General features: G+C 46.1%; 1 protein-coding gene across 5 annotated transcripts in view; it reads left to right on the forward strand.

Moving 5' to 3' along the window:
* DNAH9 (dynein axonemal heavy chain 9) overlaps positions 1–18,885 on the forward strand; it is a 199,429-nt gene that overhangs the window by 41,259 nt on the left and 139,285 nt on the right. For 4 of the 5 annotated variants that reach the window (XM_068654543.1, XM_068654540.1, XM_068654541.1 and 1 more), the window contains 13 exons: positions 736–861; positions 1,507–1,746; positions 2,626–2,786; positions 3,874–4,030; positions 4,878–4,982; positions 8,115–8,272; positions 10,702–10,840; positions 12,045–12,332; positions 12,807–13,017; positions 15,325–15,452; positions 16,144–16,252; positions 16,662–16,809; positions 18,459–18,633. In XM_068654543.1, coding sequence (XP_068510644.1) covers positions 736–861; positions 1,507–1,746; positions 2,626–2,786; positions 3,874–4,030; positions 4,878–4,982; positions 8,115–8,272; positions 10,702–10,840; positions 12,045–12,332; positions 12,807–13,017; positions 15,325–15,452; positions 16,144–16,252; positions 16,662–16,809; positions 18,459–18,633 — 2,145 coding nt within the window. Of the gene's footprint in view, positions 1–735; positions 862–1,506; positions 1,747–2,625; positions 2,787–3,873; positions 4,031–4,877; positions 4,983–8,114; positions 8,273–10,701; positions 10,841–12,044; positions 12,333–12,806; positions 13,018–15,324; positions 15,453–16,143; positions 16,253–16,661; positions 16,810–18,458; positions 18,634–18,885 lie in introns of those variants that run through there. The other variant, XM_068654544.1, reaches the window with a different exon arrangement.

An 18,885-nucleotide genomic window follows, 5' to 3' on the forward strand; every position in this document is an offset into this window, starting at 1 on the left:
GTGCATCAGAACTGTCTGGTGGGGTCTGCTCTCCCGCCCCTTATTTGGACTTCTGTCGCCAAGATGGGGTAGAGCTTCAGTACTCTTCCTTTGTGAGACAAAGGCTGGAAGAGGTGGTAGTGTAACTTAACTCCTTCTTACTCCACAGCCTCACTGTGGTTAGGTTCTCACTGAAGTAAGGCATAGGCATTGCAGTCCACAGTCATATGAAATTGAAGAATCCCATTATTGCTCAGCTAATGTGTTCCTGCAGTTGCACCTTTCTGCATGGACTGTTACAGGAAGCTGGAGTGTATATCAGTCACTGAACTCCACAGACATGGAGCTTGCTGAATTTATACTGTTCTCTGGGAGGACTTAGTCTTTGAAATACTAATTTCAGAAGGAATCTCGTTCGCAAGTTCAGCAGCAGCTTTTTCTGCTGCTGGGAGATTGTGCCCACGTCCTAGGTGTGATTCTTTTCATGGCCTGGAGGTGGAACATGCTGTTCCACTCATCAGTGGAGTTCATTTTGGTTTCTTCTATAGCTGGAGTTCAAGTAAAATCTGCCTGTCATTGTTAGAGTCTACACATGCTAATCCTGTAGCACCAGAATCATTTAAGTCAACTGAGTCTGAATGAGGCTGAGGGATGGTTAACTCAAGAGTTGAGATGCTTGTGCCATTCTGTAACTTCACTAATTGCCAAAAGTGCTTAAAATCAGATGTGTTACTGTGATTTTTACCTCCTCTCCAGGTTGAGGTCTGGCTGAATCACGTACTGGACAGCATGAGGGCTACAGTTAGAGACGAGATGACAGAAGCTGTATCAGCTTATGAGGAGAAGCCAAGGGAACAGTGGCTCTTTGACTACCCTGCCCAGGTATCTGCTGCTGTTCACCTCTTCTCAGGCTGGTGCATGGGAAAGGCAGCTCTGGGCTTCCCCTTCAGTCCTGCCCTTCCCATCTTATAGAAATGGCTTCTAGCTGTGAGTGGGGGGGGTGTTCCTGGTGTCCACTGTGCTGTCCAGGATGGAGGTTAAGTTGTCCTTTATCCTGTCAATCTCCTGATGGATTTTCCAGGCTGATCCCCATGCAGGTAAAATTCACATTTGGTTGGGTTACATATCTCATGGGCTTGGGCAGTGGCTACTTCACCGTGTGAGTCAAAGAGAAGTTTATATGCCCAGCGAAGGAAAAAGTTGCAACAGGAAAATGAATTGTGAGGAATGAGCCACTCACTTGCACCTTTGGCAGCCTCGTGGTATCCAGCTCTTCCTCCTCTGCTGTGTCTGGCATGCAAAAGGTGCTCATTTACAAATAAGTAGCTGCTAAATATGTCTGTATCATTGATATGCTTTAAATGAATGTCATAGGGCAGGTCCCTGTTGTCCTGTCTGTTATGAATACTGTATCAAAAATATTTATTTTCATGTCATGGATACTTCTTTGATCTCCCCATGGATCAGACACTCAAATGTAAGGAAGTTCTGCTGTTTTCCTTGATACTGAGTCAGCCCTTTCCCTAGGTGGCTCTTTCCTGTACCCAAATTTGGTGGACAACCGAGGTTGGGATTGCCTTTGCCAGGGTGGAGGAAGGCTACGAGAATGCAATGAAGGAATATCACAAGAAGCAAGTGACCCAGCTGAACACCCTTGTAACCATGCTGATTGGGCAGCTCTCCAAGGGTGACAGGCAGAAAATCATGACCATATGCACCATTGATGTCCACGCTCGGGATGTGGTGGCAAAGATGATAGCGCAGAAGGTTTGTGTTTGCAGCTCAGCATGGTCTTGGTCTCAGTATTAGAGTGGGGTTTAAGGGAAGGATGGACCAACCACAAGCTGTTCAACTCACTGCCTCAGTGGGAGATAGAGGGCTGATTTTACTTTGGCAGCGTTTATGGTGAGGGGGCAGAACGCCTCTGTCAGCCGTGCAGTGCTGCTCTGCATCAGGACCTTGCAACACAGAGGGTCTGCTCGTAACTGCCACAGACTCATGCCAGGAGTGAAAGAGTGGCCCTAAGCCCTTGTGCCCAGGCACATGTTGGCTGGCAATGGCATCATGCTGGGAAGCTGCTGGATGTGGTCTCAGTTATGGATTTAAAAGGTCAGAAAAAGCATTCAGGCTTTCTGTTTTGTAGCTTCCTTGATCTGGTGTGGGGCCACAGGGACTCCTTCAGGTCTCCCTTTATCCTGCACACCTTTTGTGCCAAATGTCTAGCCCTGTAGCTGGATGGGAAGGGGTCCTGTATGCACTGGGTTTTGGCTCCACTCCCAGCCTCCATGTGTCCTCTCAGAGGCAGCCAGCCTGCTCACAGAGCTTCTGGCTCCAGGGGCTCAGCTTGGCTTGGTGGTGCCTGGGCCCAGTTTGCAGTAAAACTGCCCATCTCCTGGTGGCCTGACTGCCAGTTGTGCAGAGAGCACTGGCTATGGGTGTCCTTGTCTCCTGTCCCCAGCCTGTTTCCCTGGTGCTGTCTGCGGCCCCTTCCTTGTCAAGACAGCCTCTGCTCCTTCTCTTACTCTGTTTGCTTTATAAGATCCTCTTCACAGCTTGCTGCTTCTTAAGTCTCCTCTTCAGAAGTCTTCACGTGCTGCTCTTGGCATCCCCGGCCTTCCTGTGATGGTGCCTGTGGTTGCGTTGCAGGTGGACAACGCGCAGGCATTTGTTTGGCTGTCGCAGCTCCGGCACAGATGGTCAGACGAGGAGCGTCACTGCTTTGCCAACATCTGTGACGCCCAGTTCCTCTACTCCTATGAATACCTTGGCAATACCCCTCGGCTTGTGATCACTCCGCTGACTGACAGGTAGGTCCCCAGGCACAGCTGGGCTTCGCCATGCAGTCAGACACAGTTGCCAAACATGGATGGGTTTAGGTTTGACACCCACGTCCCTTTTGTTCTTTCTCCATGTCCCAGTAATCTGGTGGCAGAGCTTTAACTCTCACCTGATTTGTGATTTGATGGTAGTACCTGCTAGGGTATCTGTGCCTCAGTTACTGGGGTGGGATTATCTCACAGATTAAGATGCTCACCTGTGGGTGTTTGCCTTTGCATGGGATGTCCATGCTATTTAGTTGGTGGTTCTAGAAAACTTTTTTTCCTATCTTGAAGTAGACACCTACTGCTTGGTTCAGTTGTCACAATGGGGGCACCTAGAGTGATTTGAGATGCTCTGCAATGTTCCAGCTGCCTTCCAGCTGTCAATCCAGAAACACTCAAGTCTTCTGTGGACCCTGGGTCACATCTTCCCACCCTGTGACATCTTGGTGGCCAGGAGCACCTCAGGTGGCTAAGGCTAACTGTATTAGCCAGCTGAGCCAAGACCCTGTGTATTATCAGGTTTTGACCGTATTGACTGCAACTCTGTGGATTATACAGGGAGTACAGGCACTGTGTGTGTGGGCACCTTCCTGGTGTCTGCCATCAGCATGACAGAGGAGCTTTGGGGCTTGCTGCAGCATTGTGTGGGACCATTACTAGGCCGTCTGAGCAGATTTCTGCAAGTCATAGGGAATGGGATGCTCTGGGCTGGATAGCACTGGTCAGCAAGAGGAAGAGCTTTCAGAAAAACCAACCTTTTCCCATGCTGTGTGGGATATGCCCAATATCAATGATCATTATGGGGTTTCAAAGAAAGCTCAAGTCTGGACATGAAGACCCATCAGCAGACTGTGGTGGCAGACAATGAGTATCTCTTAGAGAAAACAGAACCAGGCAGAGGTGGTACAGGAGGAGCTTTAGCTTGCACGTGCACTCTGCTCATGTATTGCTTTGCAGAACAAATGATCTCCTGGGTGCACTGCCTCAGTCCCATTGCTCTGCACCCCAACAGTGACCTGTAGGACCAAGTCTCAGTCTTGTTCTTTTCTCCCTTCACCTTTTGCTGTGAAAGATGTTACATCACCCTGACGCAGTCACTGCACCTGACCATGAGCGGAGCACCTGCAGGCCCTGCAGGCACTGGCAAGACAGAGACTACTAAAGATTTGGGGCGAGCCCTAGGCATCATGGTGTACGTGTTTAACTGCTCCGAGCAGATGGACTACAAGGTACTGCTCCCCCCTTTGCCACAGTGCTGTTACATTGGACTGGGGATGTTTGGGGCCTGATGAAACCAAAGGACTGAGAGTAATCCAGCTGAGATCACTCTGGTCCACCACCTCTTCTCAGATCTCTGCTATGTTCTTTTCTGTTGAACTCCTTCTTCTTTTCCCGTTTCTTTTCTAAGACTTGCATGCAATTCTTTGGGAGGCAGAACCCTGAACTGTGGTCTCTGCCTGATTACACCTTTCGCTTCCCTTTTGGAGTTAGATTTTCATCTGAAATGCTTCAAAAATTTTCGCCTGTTCAGTTGAGACTGAGGCTGTGCTACTACCTTGGCCCTGGTCATTTCTCCCCATCATGTTTCTGGCATCAGAAGGAACCTGGCCTGGCTTTTTCAGGATCCTTTGCCAGAATAAAGGCAAAACCTGCTGAAACTTCAGTCACTGCAGAATGTTGGATCATCAGGTTGAGTTTTGTTCTCTGCTGGTCTGGCATGGTACAGTGATTTTGGTAGCCTCAGATCATATTTTATTCAGCTTATGGGCTCTCCCAGGAAGTAGGGCCATAAGTAATTCAGCACAGGTGACCTTTAAATGAAACTAGTGCACAGATATATCGAGAAAGTGCAATTAGCAAATCAAGCGGCAAACTGTGCAGAGCTATAAATATTATAATTGAGTTGTGCCTGCTGTTCCCATGCACTTTTCTGAATACTCACAATAGACTGTAAATTGCTATAAATAAACAGGCTGGGAAATAAAATCTTTATTTATTTATTTATTTTCTTCTGGAGTTGCTTCCATTTGTAATTTCATTCTTGTAAGTTTGTATTTTTTTATTTTTATTTTCCAGTCTTGTGGGAATATTTATAAAGGCCTTTCCCAGACAGGAGCCTGGGGCTGCTTTGATGAGTTTAACAGGATCTCAGTTGAAGTCCTTTCTGTGGTGGCTGTACAGGTGAGTGGAGAAACGCTCATAAAAACAAACAAACAAACAAACAAAAACCACAAACAAGACAGAGCCATGTTGTATTCTTCACAGTGAGAGTAAATATGGAAAGTGCATTTTGCTGGTTTCACAGTTCGGTGTGTAGGCAGGTGAGGGATTATATCCCAAGATTAATCACATGAATATTACAGCACTGACAAAATGTAGCAGTAATATGCTGAAAACATTTTTGTTGCTTCTTCTCCTTCCTACAATTATAGCATTTGTGTTGAGACAATTCTTTATAGCACCTTTTTCCAGATCAGTATGCACTGTGGCTCTGTACATAGTTTTCCTGAGGAAGACACTTGTATCATTAACGTGCTGTGAGATAATTGTAGCACATCATTTCAGGGGGGAGAACTGTGTTATGGCTATTCAATCTGCCATGCAGGGAATAATTTTCATGGAGGAGAGGGGGACGTTTGGGACTAATCCATGATCTGCTGGACTTCCTGGGGGTTACTTATGGCCTTCAGTCAGGCACAACTTGTGAATCATATGTGACAAATAGGAGTATATCCAAGATAACAAAATTCATGCTTACCTGTCACCAAGACTCTGCAGTCTGTTCTCCTTCTTTGTTTTCATGTGGATGTAGGTTTCATTTCAGTATCTGTCATGAGAGCATGATGCAATGTGTACAGAGGGCATTCCCAGCTGAGTGCCACAGTTCTTAGAAGGAAAGCCTGCAGCCCCATGGGTGCATCTTGGTGCATGCCCATGCTGATGTGGGACAGGTGATACTCAGGAATTGGAACCCCCGGCAGATCTGCAGCCTTGCTTGATGTGCTTGCTTCAGATACACTGAGACCATGGAGTTAAAATTCAGAGAGGGCTACTTGATCTGTACGTGGTTATACAGAGGAGTTTTCCCTAAAGGATGGTTTCTTGTCTCCTTCTTAGTTTAACTTGTTAAGTTCATTTAATTGTTGAGTCCTATATAAAGCAGCCCTGAGAGAGGGACCGAAAAGGAGACTGTCCTCCCCATCATGCTGGGGAGATCTGTTCTCTCGGGCTTATATGTATTCTGGCACTTTGCGTCATCCTCCTCCTCCCCTTACTGGCCAATGAGGAAATCTGGAATTATTTTACATCGAGGGAAGGATGGTATGAGGAGAGGATTTCTGCATGCTGCTCATTTGTACCCGGTGAGTGGTGAAGGAGCATCGAGGGGAAGCACTGCAGGTGTGAATCCTCTCTGGCAGGGGCTGAAATCTGGGACAGCCTGGCAAAAAAAACACTGGGCATCAGGGTGAGAGCAGGCCCTGCTGCTTCTCCTGGCACTTACTTCAAAGGTGAGAGCTGTGTCTGGATGTTGTCCAGATCCTATATCACACTGATGTCCTCTAAAAACACCAGGGAGGGGTGTGTGTGCAGAAAGGCTGTCTGGATAACCTGTAGCTTCCAAACTCCAAACAAGAGTTTGGGTGGAGAGAGGGTGCTTGGTTGCACTGTCCAGAATGAGACAGTTCTGACATTGGCAGCACTGAAAATTTTGAACCTCAGGGAACTTCATTGTGAAAAACTGGGATAATGAAAGATTTAAGTTCTGGACCCAAGTGTCAGTTGAGTGCAGGGTTTTAGGATCCCAGTGTTTGACTGAGGTGCAGAATTCTTCCTAGACCCCCTTTTGGACTCAATTTTTCAGAAAAAAGATCTAGAACCCAGAAGTTTCTATACTCTTGTAGCAAGAAACATTCTGAACCCCTCTATGGACTCTTCACTATTTTCATCTTCCTCTCAGTCTTGATTAGTACCTTATGTGACATCCTAAAGAAGCTCCAGGCGGGTACAGGAGTTTGTGTGTCTTTCCCTCAATTTCTCTTCCATCAGATTCTAGTTTAAAGTTGTCATTGAAAGAAAGTCTTTGAGGATCTTAAAATAAAAGGGGAAGCTGAACAAAAGAAGCCCAGCTATGACTCAACTGCTAATGATTCTCTAGCTCCTGGCTGGAGCACCGCATCTGAAGAAAGCAGCACGGCTGTCATTCCATCATCGTGTCTCCTGGCTGCTATTAGGAGTGTAACCATGGCGATGTTTAATTGGCTGTCTTAGTCATGCAGCTAATGTCGATATGGTTCCTTACAGAAAAAAAAAATCGATTAATTGCTTAACTTTAAGATAGCAAACATTAGTAAGGTTAGAGTGGTGAAAATAGATTTCTCCCTTGCTAAAGTTCTATTTGCCAAAAGATGATCTAGCTTTAATAAACTCAATCTCTTTGGAAGGTGAGGAATGAGAACAAAACTGCAATCAGGCAAATGAAAAAGATTATAATATTAGTGGGCGAAGGTAGCAGGGGAAGCCTTCTGCCTTGTGGTTTTGGTTTAAATTAAGCATCTGATGTCTCAAAATCTTAACAAGTGATATAAAGCTTGCTTGGTATAAAGAGGCCAGGTTTATTGGGAAATGCTACTCCTTTTCTGGGCCTAGCATTTTAGTCAAGGGGCAGGACAGGCACAGGAGGGTTTTGGGATGCCCTGAAGACACCTGAGTGTGGGGCAGAGGAATAGGGTGAAGTGAGTTGAGGAGCCCGTGTTGTGTCAGACTCGTGGGACTGTGCTGGGGTGTTGGCTGTGTTGTGGGGGTGTGGGCAGCCCCATTTTTTTCTTGGTGTCTGGTCTCCTGCTAGGCAAGGAAGTTGAAAGATGTGACTTGGCTGTTAGTGGGGTTTTTGCTATGAGATGTGCTGAGAAGTCTCCCGTGGCTGATGTCAAAAGCCTGGGTGAGGTGCAGGTGGCTTTGGGGGCATTTCATACTCCTGGGCTGCTCACGTGGACCCACATCCCCCAGTGCCTTTTGGAACAATGGTACAGATTCTTGCAGCTCCTTTGCACTTTGCCCAGACTCTTCAGTTCTCTCTGCTTTGACTGTGGTGGGAGATTGATACTGGCACACAGATGTACTCCAGTATATAAAGTTTTATAGAGTTGGTTAAAAAAACAAAAGAGGGGTGGGGGTGAAGGATGGGGGGAACAGTGATAAGCCCTGTCTGTTATGGGGCGAAGTGTCAGGAAAGCAGTACTGTCTTCTGATGTGTCTTCCGATGTGTTTTTTCATACCTGAAAATCAATACTAAAATTTTGCCTTGGTTCCTAGGTAAAGAGTGTGCAGGATGCAATAAGGGAGAAGAAGAAATCCTTCAATTTTCTTGGAGAAGACATTAACTTAGTACCTTCAGTAGGTATTTTCATCACCATGAACCCTGGTTATGCAGGGCGAACTGAGCTACCTGAGAATTTAAAAGCTCTATTTAGGTGAGTCTGGGTTTCATGACTAGCATAAGACTGGCAAAAATTGTTTTTTTGGGATGAAGAATCATAGAATGGTTTGGGATGGAAGGGACCTTAAAGATCATCTAATTTCAACTCCCTGCCATGGGCAGGGACCCCTTCCACTAGATGAGGTTGTTCCAAGCCCCATTCAGCCTGGCCTTGAACACCTCCAGAGATGGGGCATCCATAGCTTCTCTGGGCTACCTGTTCCAGTGCCTCAGAGTAAAAAGTTTCTTCCTTACATCTAATCTAAACCTGCCCTCTTTTAGTTTAAAGACATTACACCTTGTCCTATCACACTTCCTGACAAGAAGTCCCTCTCCGTCTTTCCTGTAGGCACCCTTTAGGTACTGGAAGGCCACTATAAAGTCTCCCAGGATTCTTTTCTTCTCATAAAGAGAAGACTTTTCTCAGGCTAAATAACCTGAATTCCCTCAGCCTGTCTTCATAGGAGAGGTACTCCAGCCCCGTGATCATCTTTGTGGGCCTCCTCTGACTTGTTCTAATACTTCCATGTCCTTTAATACTGGGAGCCCCAGAGCTGAATGCAGGGCTCCAGGTGGGGTATGATGAGAGCAGAGCAGAGGGGGACAATTCCTTCCTTTGCCATTCTGGCAGTGCTCCTTTTGATGCAGCCCAGGGTGCAGTTGGCTTTCTGGGCTGCATGAGCACATTGCTGGCTCATGTAGAGCTTCTCGTCCACCAACACCCCCAGGTCCTTCTCTACCCAGCCTGGATTTGTGCTTGGGATTGCCCTGACCCAGATCCAGGACCTTGGCCTTGGCCTTGCTGAACCTCATGAGGTCCGCACAGGTCCACCTCCCAGCCTGCCCAGGCCCCTCAGGATGGCAGCCCTCCCCTCCAGCACGTCGACTGCACCATGCAGCTCGTTGGCTCGCAGCAGACTTGCTGAGGGTGTGCTCAGTTCCCCTGTCCATGTCCCTGACAAAGATATTAAACAGTGCCGGTCCCCGTGCTGACCCCTGAGGAACACCACTTGTTACTGATCTCCACCTGCACATTGAGCTGTTGACTGCAACTCTCTGAGTAAGACCATCCAGCCAATTCCTTACCCACCAAGTGCTCCATCTGTCACATCCATGTCTCTCCAATTTAGAGACAGGTGTATCATAGGGGACAGTGTCAAATGCTTTGCACAAGTCCAGGAAGATGATGTCAGTTGCTCTTTTCCTGTCCACCAATACTGTAGGCTTGAGTTTGTTTTTGTGGGGAAATGCATTGGGGATTCACAGATTTCTACCTTGCACAAGAAGCCAGGGTCTGTGAATACAGAGACAGGGAAAGTGAGCTGTGTCCCTTGCAATGGTAAAGTCCGTGCATGACCTGGTTTACAGGAGTAGTCCTGGAAGATAATGCTGTACATTCACTGCCCTCTTATGTCTGCAAACCAGCTCCTCATTTGCAGCAAACAAAGGCTGTTGTTGCTTTTTCTCTCATTTTTTGGTACCTGAATATGATGAAAGCACAGCCTTGGTCCTTCAGCTGGACAGGGCATGATCATTTGTGTGCTTCCCTTGCACTTAACTGTGGAACAACATTCCCAGATGGCCACATCCTCTGTGTGCTTTGCTCTGGGATTCATTATCCCACTTGCTTCGTTACCACACGTCTCTCCATGAGCTTTCACAGCCATTTCCCCAGCAGCAAATTTCTTGGACATGTGGTTGGTGGGCCTGCACAGGGCTCTCACTCCCATTTCCTTTCCCATCCAGCTCCCACACTAGCACTACTTGTACTGGGAGAGACCCATCCTGTTTTAGGAGCAGTGCTAAGACTTTGCATAAGGTGGGGGAGAGGCCCCAGTCTGTGTTAGTCTGTAAATTCCTTGGCCAGGCCACCGTTTTTGTCCTTTCCCAGGTATCACCCATATAATTCACTGTTGCTGATTCAGGCAGTGCTGCCAGCATTTGGTATTCTCTCCAGCAGGATAAGACTGTTGCCTGGAAAGGCAATCTTGATTCATTTTAATAGAGAGGCTTCAACAATAGTATTTTCTTCTGAGTACTGTGTTTTTCCTTCATCAGTGCTTGCACAGGTGTTTTCACGTGAACTTAAAGGCAAGCTCATGTTTCAGCTCAGAACAGAGCTCAGAGAAACCCAGCAAGAGCTGGACAGGCAGCTCCTGTGCCATAGGGATTGGCATAAGCAGCAATATAGAATTAGAGAATCATTGGGTGGTTTGGGTTGGAAGGGACATTAATGTCATCTAGTTCCAATCCCCCTGCTGTGGGCAGGGACACCCTGTAGTGTAGGCTTTATATTTTGTATGTATCCTCTGAATTCAAGCCCACACGAGTCCTCACTAATATTGGCAGCTGATTGTTCCTGTTCCTTAGAAGACCTGCAGTCAAGAAATACTTGTTCTGCACTGTTTTCTCTCCTGTCTCTAGGCCATGCGCGATGGTTGTGCCAGACTTTGAGCTGATCTGTGAAATTATGTTGGTGGCTGAGGGATTCATTGAGGCCCGAGCATTAGCCAGGAAGTTCATTACTCTGTACCAGCTCTGCAAAGAGCTCCTGTCCAAGCAGGTGAGCCCACTTCCGTGTCTGGACAGTACAATGAAGCATCTTGATCTTCAAAGTCACCAGGAACAAAGTGCTTTGCCATTTCAGCTCTGTGGCTCAAGCTTCCCAGCTTTTCTTTAATGGCTGTGGTTGTGCTGGCAGCTGGGAGAAGGTTTGTGATCAAATTGTTTTACTAGGGGATCTGCAGGGACGTAAGTACTTGACCAGCTGTATTACAGTGAGAGATTTTTCTTGGGGTTCAAATGATACCATGTTTGGGGTAGTGTTCATTGACCCTTTGCTTTCCAGTCTGTTAGTTCCTATTGATTCTCCTTCCTGCAATGGTTTTATGATGTCTGTCCCTCTCTGAGTTCAGCCTCATGGTTCCCTGTCTTGTCAGATGTTGACCAAGTAGGGTTGCATTCAGTGCAAAGCTCTGGTTGTTCTTTGTCATCATTTGTATAAATCGAAGCTGGGTCCAGAGAAGAACTGAATTGGGACTCCAGGTGGAAAACTTGACCATGGCTGTGCCAGCATGAGGCCTGGGGAAGTGCCTGGTCACAGAAACCTTGTGCTCTGTCTCAGGGCTTGGTGGAAGCTGTGGTCTGTCACTCGGAACAGTCAGGTGTTGCGTTGTGCTCTGAAGGGTGCTAACAAAGCAGGAATATACAGAGATGCTTGTTGGCTTGAGATCTCTAATGCCTCTTCGTGGTCCTTTTTCAGCAATGCCCTCACTGGCCCTGCTCAGTGGGCTGCATCTGGAGCCTGATGTGACCAATGTGGTTGTCTTGTGGAGAAACCTGGGTATCTGGGACCTCATAATTCACTAACAAGCCTTTCACCTGGGTAGCTTGTGCAAATCCAGCTTGGGCTATCATGGGTCTGGCTGGCCATGCTTTAGCTGTGTTGTCATTTAGGTGAAACAAATTGCTTAGCTCTTGCTTAGTGTGTGTCCTACTGCTGTTTTTACTGCTAGCTCTGAGCCCACATAGTGGTAGGAACAGCTGAGCTGTCTGACTCTTTAATACTGCCCCTGACAGGAATCTCAGCTACTGAAATGGAAATCAGGTTACTCAGGCTGGAGGAGATCTCTGGCTGCAATGCAAATAACAGATTTGGATGTATTTCCCTTGCCAGCTTGTCTGGCCATTTGGAGCTGCTGGGTCTTCCCCCTGCACAGTGATTGCTGTCTAAGCATAAATTCATCCCTCCTTTTTCTCCTGTGTAGGATCACTATGACTGGGGCTTGCGGGCTATCAAGTCAGTGCTAGTTGTTGCTGGCTCCCTCAAGCGAGATGACCCAGAGCGACCTGAAGATCAAGTTCTGATGCGCTCTCTTCGTGACTTCAACATCCCCAAGATTGTGACTGATGATGTACCGGTGTTTATGGGGCTGATTGGGGATCTTTTCCCCGCGTTGGATGTGCCTCGGAAACGTGACCTGAATTTTGAGTCTTTTGTGAGGCAGGCTGTGTTGGACCTCCGACTGCAGGCTGAGGACAACTTTGTGCTCAAAGTAAGACCAAGCGATTTTCTGCCATACCTACATCTCCATCAGGTCATATGGGTTTTCTCAATCATCTTTGCTTCTACAGAGAGAGCTCTGTGCAATATTCTCCTTGCTGACTGACCTTGATGGAGGACGCAGTGTACTATGATGGTTTTGATGTAGTCATGCCTGCCAAAAGACAGCACTGACTCACTCCCTGAGTTTACAAAGAGGCTAACCCTTGTAGCTTCATGACAGCATGGCCTCTGGAGAGCAGAGCCTTGTCAGCTAATGGCTGACAGATGAAAATACTGGTGGAGGTTTGACTGCAGGCTGAAGTTTTCACCCATTGTGATTAGAGTGGCTATACCAAACTCAAGGCAAAATTGATTTGTGCATCTTGGTCACACCGCTCTAAACTAAAACTCCGATGGGATCTGCTTTGTAGAGGTGATCTGTAATACGGCATATTTGTATGAAATTTGGCCATGTTTTTCTCAGGTGGTGCAGCTGGAGGAGCTGCTGACAGTCCGGCACTCTGTCTTTGTGGTGGGTAAAGCAGGCACAGGCAAGTCCCAGGTGATGAGATCTCTGCACAGGACTTACCAGATAATGAAGCGACGGCCTGTCTGGACAGACCTCAACCCTAAAGCAGTCACCAACGATGAGCTTTTTGGGATCATTAACCCAGCAACAAGAGAATGGAAAGATGGTGAGTGTATTTTCATCCCTGAATCTGTAGGAAAAGAAGGAATTATTACTATTTTTTTAAAATGAACTGTTTGAGCAGCAGCCAGATGACTGGTTCTTTGTGTACAGGTCTCAAAGCCTGCTTCTCTGCTGCTCACACCCACATGAGAGTTTGTGGTTGAAAGGATTTATAGGATGTTTTAGCTATTTGATCTTCAAATGGGAAGTGTAGCATAAACCTGCTTTATCCTATTGCCCTAAGGATAAATGTCATGTCCGTTAAGACCAAGAGTTACTATCTCCTAAATGGGGCAGACAGTCTTTTGGAGTGGGCTGGACTAGCGACAGAAGAGAGGTAGGTGCTGGGTTCCCCCCTGCCCTGGGGTGTACACTGGGGTCCCCCAGCATGTGCCATCACTGTCACTGGTAGCAAACACAACAAGCCCTTAAAGTGACGCTTTTCCACCACAGTATTTTCCACCAAATATTGCTTTCCAATCTCTGCAGTACATCATCATTTGCCAATCTGTTGATCCTGATCACTCCTGAGGAAAACAAGTTGCACATTTAAAACTTCCTGAAAGGTCACGGAGATCTGGAGTGAAACTTTTGGCTCTGTCTAATATGGAAAGGCAGCTTTGATTTACGTTTGTAGCAGGTTTCAGAGGTGTGGGGGAGGTGAGGGAAGACGTTGCCGTAAATCATCCTCGGACAGAATCTCACCAGGAGATGAACTGCCACCCACCTCTCCTGGCCTCCACTGCAGACCTGACCTGACCCTCCTGATTTGTTCTAGTGTCAGAGTTAATTTCATTTTAATTGTAATTAGGGACCGTAAATCAGAAATGACAGAGGGGAGTGCGGGGGACAGCCTGAACTATGCAGAGTGGCTGCAGCAGCAGATTGAGGACTGCGGTACTGAACAGCAGGAGGGACCTTTTAAAGGCGGGTTTCCAGTCTTTTCTAGCCTGCAACAGTGTAGATGGCTCTGTTCTGAGGTTTCAAGGCAAATATCTTTGTGTTAACTAGTCCTTAAAGTTTTGTTTCTTTTTGTCAAATAGCAGCAAGGAGATTTTTCCCACAGTCCAACAAGAGATGATGCTGTCATCCCATCACTCCATTCATTAATGGGAGATGAAAAAGTTGTACGTCTAAGCTGGTAAAAGGTCCCACAAGGGAATCCTAAAAGTGTTCTTTGTAGAACCAAAGTCCTCTTTTAAGCCCCAAGATAGCTTTGTGGTGTGGATGCACAAGGTTAGAAGAGAGGCACTTTTCTCTCTGCTGCTGTTGTGGTGCATGTGAGGGGAGCATTGATGCTCTGAGACAGTAGATGTTTCTGATACTAATGATCTTGGAGCAGATTCAGAGGCAGTTTCCAAGGCACATGCTCAACATGTGAGGAGTTGAGTGGAGGCAGACACAGTGAAATGTTGTGGTGTTTTTTGTTTTTTTTTGGACTTGATCTCAGAATCAGATACCTGTTTTGGGTGAGCTGTTCTGCATTTGCTCTATGCAAGCTTTATCTTTGGTCATATAATGCCACTAGCCATTCCTGGTCTGGATCACAAAGTAATAGCTTGCCCTGGAGAAAAGAAGTCGGCTTGTTACAATTCACTAAGAGAGAGGTGCTTTTTTTTCTTTCTTTTCTTTCTTCTTTTTTTTTTTTTGTTTGCCTGATTGTTTTATCATTAAGACCAGCGTCTCCCCAGGTATTTTCACGTGTAGAGGACAGCAATAATTTTGTGGAGTTTTTATTTTCTCTGCAGTACTGCTGTTCTATTCCCAGCATCCTTGCTATTCTTAACATTCATTATTTACTGCCCTTGAGACACTGTATGCTCTCTGTCTCCTTGATTTTACTGACATTTTGTTCTGTCATTCAATGTCATTCTATGCTTGTTCTCCCCTCAATCTCACTAAGGCCATGCCCCGGCATTTAATGCATCTTGATTTCCCTGAAATACTTTGAGCCACAAAAAAACACTTAGAAGAAATTCCAAGGCATATTCAGATGGCTTTCCCCGTGTTGTGTAATTTGTACCTTCTTCTGCTTCTGAGTATCTACTCTTCACTTTTCATACCCCTTATTCTTGGCAGGAATGAAGCTCACGTATAGGCCTTCAGTCATTTTCATAATGATTTCTTCAAAGCAAACTAGACCCATATCATGATATAGAAATACTTCTTACTTAAAACATGTACAAGTGTGTAGAGTTTTGAATGCTTAAGAGGAACGCATTTATTATGATAGTTTTTAGTAGGATGCTAGAGAAAAATGTTAGAGCAGGTGGCAAATTTGTTCATCATGATATTCTTGTCATCTTCCCAGGACTGTTTTCATCAATCATGCGAGAGCTGGCCAACATCACACATGATGGTCCCAAGTGGATGGTACTAGATGGGGATATTGATCCGATGTGGATTGAGTCTCTTAATACAGTGATGGATGATAATAAGGTAATTAGTATAAGTTAAAGAAGTGGACATTCCTTGACTGCATGGTGTGGTTCAGCCTAGGAAAAATCACAGAATCACAAAACTGTAGGGGTTGAAATGGACCTCGAAAGATCATCGGGTCCAACTCCCCTGCTAAAGCAGGTTCCTCAGAGCAGGCTGCCCAGGTAGGCATCCAGACAGGCCTTGAATATCTCCAGAGAAGGAGACTCCACAACCTCCCTAGGCAGCCTGTTGCAATGCCAATGCCAAAATGCCTATGCCAAAATAACACCTCCTAGAATAATGCAATTATGGTGATGTTTCTTCAGATATACAAAGAAATATTGCATAAATAAAATGGTGCATGAGGAAAATAGCCCAAAGCATGCTTTCGTGGGAATTTCCCTTTCCTGGAGAACTGGTATCCTGAGTAACCACAGATGTCCTGGTCATAACTTCAGGCCCTTTAAATGGTGAATAGGGTCATAATTCTGCACCTTTTCTCCCACCCTAAGGGAGCCCTGCTGTTCATTCTGGTCTGTGGAAGAGAGAGGGATCATTCTACTACCTGTTAGAAATTAGTTGCTTTGCTTGGAGGAGCTGAGCTGACAGCAACCAAACCTTAGTGCAAAGTACTGAGCACTTTTCATTCCTCTTCCCATGGGATGCATTAATCTCAGGATTAAGCTGCCAGTTTGTCTGCCATGTGCAGGTGCTGACCCTGGCAAGCAATGAGAGGATCCCACTGAACCCGACGATGCGGCTGGTCTTTGAGATCAGCCACCTGCGCACAGCCACGCCAGCAACCGTGTCCAGAGCAGGTGAGTCCTGGGCTGAGCTTCAGTCAGGGATGCTGCATAAAGAAAGCAGGGTCTGTTGCCATTAAGCAGTCTTTTGTTGGGCAACCTGGTCCCTGTTGAAAGTTCCCAACCTGGGATCATGCCTGCCTTTGGTGGGCAGAGCATGTCCCGGAAGCACATGGACAAACTGAGGACCCTGTCCTCATACATATGTGGAGCTGTGATCATCTTGGAGATTTACTCTGAGCTCTCTGACTGTTGTTGAGGACAGCTTCAGCAGTGCTGAGAGAGTGCTCCTGTTGTGCAGGGCCCTGTGTGGACAGGGTGGGATGTAGCTGGTTGTGTGAAAGTTGCTGAGCAATTCTGCTGAAGGAAAGGAATGGTCTCTGATGTGTCCTCATGTTTTTTTTCTTTTACCCTGGGCCTAAAGGGATCTTGTACATAAACCCAGGAGATCTGGGCTGGAATCCTCCAGTGAGCAGCTGGATTGACAGGCGAGAGATACAGTCAGAAAGAGCCAACCTGACCATTTTGTTTGATAAGTACCTCCCGCCTTGTCTGGACACCCTTAGAACAAGGTAACATCTGCAGAGTGATTGTATCTCCACCAGCAAAAGCAGGGGGACACCTGTTGCCTTCCAGACCAGTTGTGCTGTGCTGGGGCTGAGGGGCACGTGGCATGGGTGGCAGGGTTTCCTCATGGCCCCTTAGAGCCTTGAGCATCACTGGCTTAACTGAAGAGAAACTGCAAAGTGAGGTCTGGGTGCCAACACTCCTGTCCTTCCTTTGTTGACTGGGCCTGGTTTTCATCTGATTTTGGTTGGTCCTATACTTCTTGTCAGTGCTGCATCTCTTGGAAAGTAGATCCAGGAGATGCTAAAGAGAAGTTGTCTTGGTCTCCTGATGTGTCAGGCTGGACTTAAGTCCACTCCACAAATCACTTTTCAGTAGAAATTTTAGACCATTGCTGAAGTAAAGTTTTCAGCCTGCTGTTTGGAAGGTTGGAAGGTGAGAGAGAGCAGATCTCCTTTTTCCTTCTTCCCACTTTTTTTTTCCCCATCCTTCAGTGGTAATAAAGAAACGGGTGTTTGTGAGAGAGGATAGGATTGCTCTTGAAGCAGTTACCTCTTGAGTTTCTTTTCCTGATGCATTTGAAAAAAAGGAAGTCAGTTATTTGCAGACATCCAGCCTGCTGGACACCAATCCAATGCATATGAAGAATTTGGAATTTTGGAAAGGCCCTGATGCTCCTTGGCTTAAGTTAGCTTCAAGGGGATGCCACCAGAGAATGCAGTCCTTGGTTATTGTGAGAGACAGCTCTCTTAATCATAATGTGATGAGGACTGGCCAAAGTAGAGTCCCAACAAACCTGAGTAAGGAAGCTTCTCCCATACTCTGCTTCCCAAACTTCCACCTTCATTAAAAACAAACAAACAAACAAACAACAGCAACAACAAAAAGGCACCACCATCAAAAATAAAGAAAAAATAAGCATACAGTTGAACGTGGGTGCTATCAACCACAATGAGGATGTTTCAGAAGGGTCTGATGTAGTGAAAATAGTGGCCTTGGAAATAGGAATTGGGCACCTTAATAGGGAACTGCTCCCTGTGAGACCAAGCTGGTTGCAGCTGTTGGCAGCAAGTCCACTGGACATTTCCCACTGTGTTGCTTAACATTGTGTCAGACCATGAAATCCATAGGATTAGCTGCAGACAGCCCTGAGCCGAGTATTTTGGTACCTTACTTAATTCAGAAATTGTAGAACTAACCTTTCAAATAGCTATAATTACTTTATGGAAGACTTCAGTGCTGCTGCAATATTAGTTTGGAATTCTGTAAGTGTAGCTTAAATGAATGTAAAATGGCAAGATGAAAGGGTTTATTTTATTACTCCTCTGTTTGACCGCTTTTGAACTTGTTGGGTTCACAGGAAATCATTGCCTTTAGCAAGTCTTCCATTTTACTTCTTTCAAGAGGATCAAAGTTTTAAAATGCTTGAAACTTCTGATTACTGTTATTACTTGTATATGTGCCAGTGCCAGCAGGTCCAAGGAAGAGAATGGGTGTTCTCTTTATTTCTGTACCCCTGAATAAGACACACACTGAAGAAAAGTAAAATGCTGATATTCCAAAAAAGATTTTCTAGGCTTGTCTTCTTGTGTTGTAAGTGACTGTGTATCTGTACCCAATTACATTTCCTGTGCTTTCAATTTCCTTCATCTAGGTTTAAGAAGATTATTCCCATTCCTGAGCAGAGCATGGTTCAGATGTTGTGCTACCTCCTTGAATGCCTTCTGACGGAGGAGAACACACCTCCTGACTGTCCCAAGGAGCTGTATGAACTTTACTTTGTCTTTGCTGCTGTCTGGGCCTTTGGTGGATCAATGTTTCAAGACCAGGTAAGAACGAAGCTGCTGCTTCAGCAATCTTCTAAACAGGCTTCGGCTTCTTCTTTTTTTTTTTTTTTCTTTCTTTCTTTTTAGTACTTTCCAAAATGTGCTTTATCAGTAATGCCAGTTTCTTGCAGGTAGATGATAATGAACTAGAAACCTGAATGCAACAATTCAGTTTGCAAAAGACCTCATTATCTGAGGTGTAGCACCAGAGCAGAAAGGCTGAGGGGTCAAGCGATAAAGGCAGGGGGTTGTTTG

The sequence above is a fragment of the Anas acuta genome, chromosome 18 (genome assembly GCF_963932015.1).
Source record: "Anas acuta chromosome 18, bAnaAcu1.1, whole genome shotgun sequence".
Classification (NCBI taxonomy): domain Eukaryota; kingdom Metazoa; phylum Chordata; class Aves; order Anseriformes; family Anatidae; genus Anas; species Anas acuta.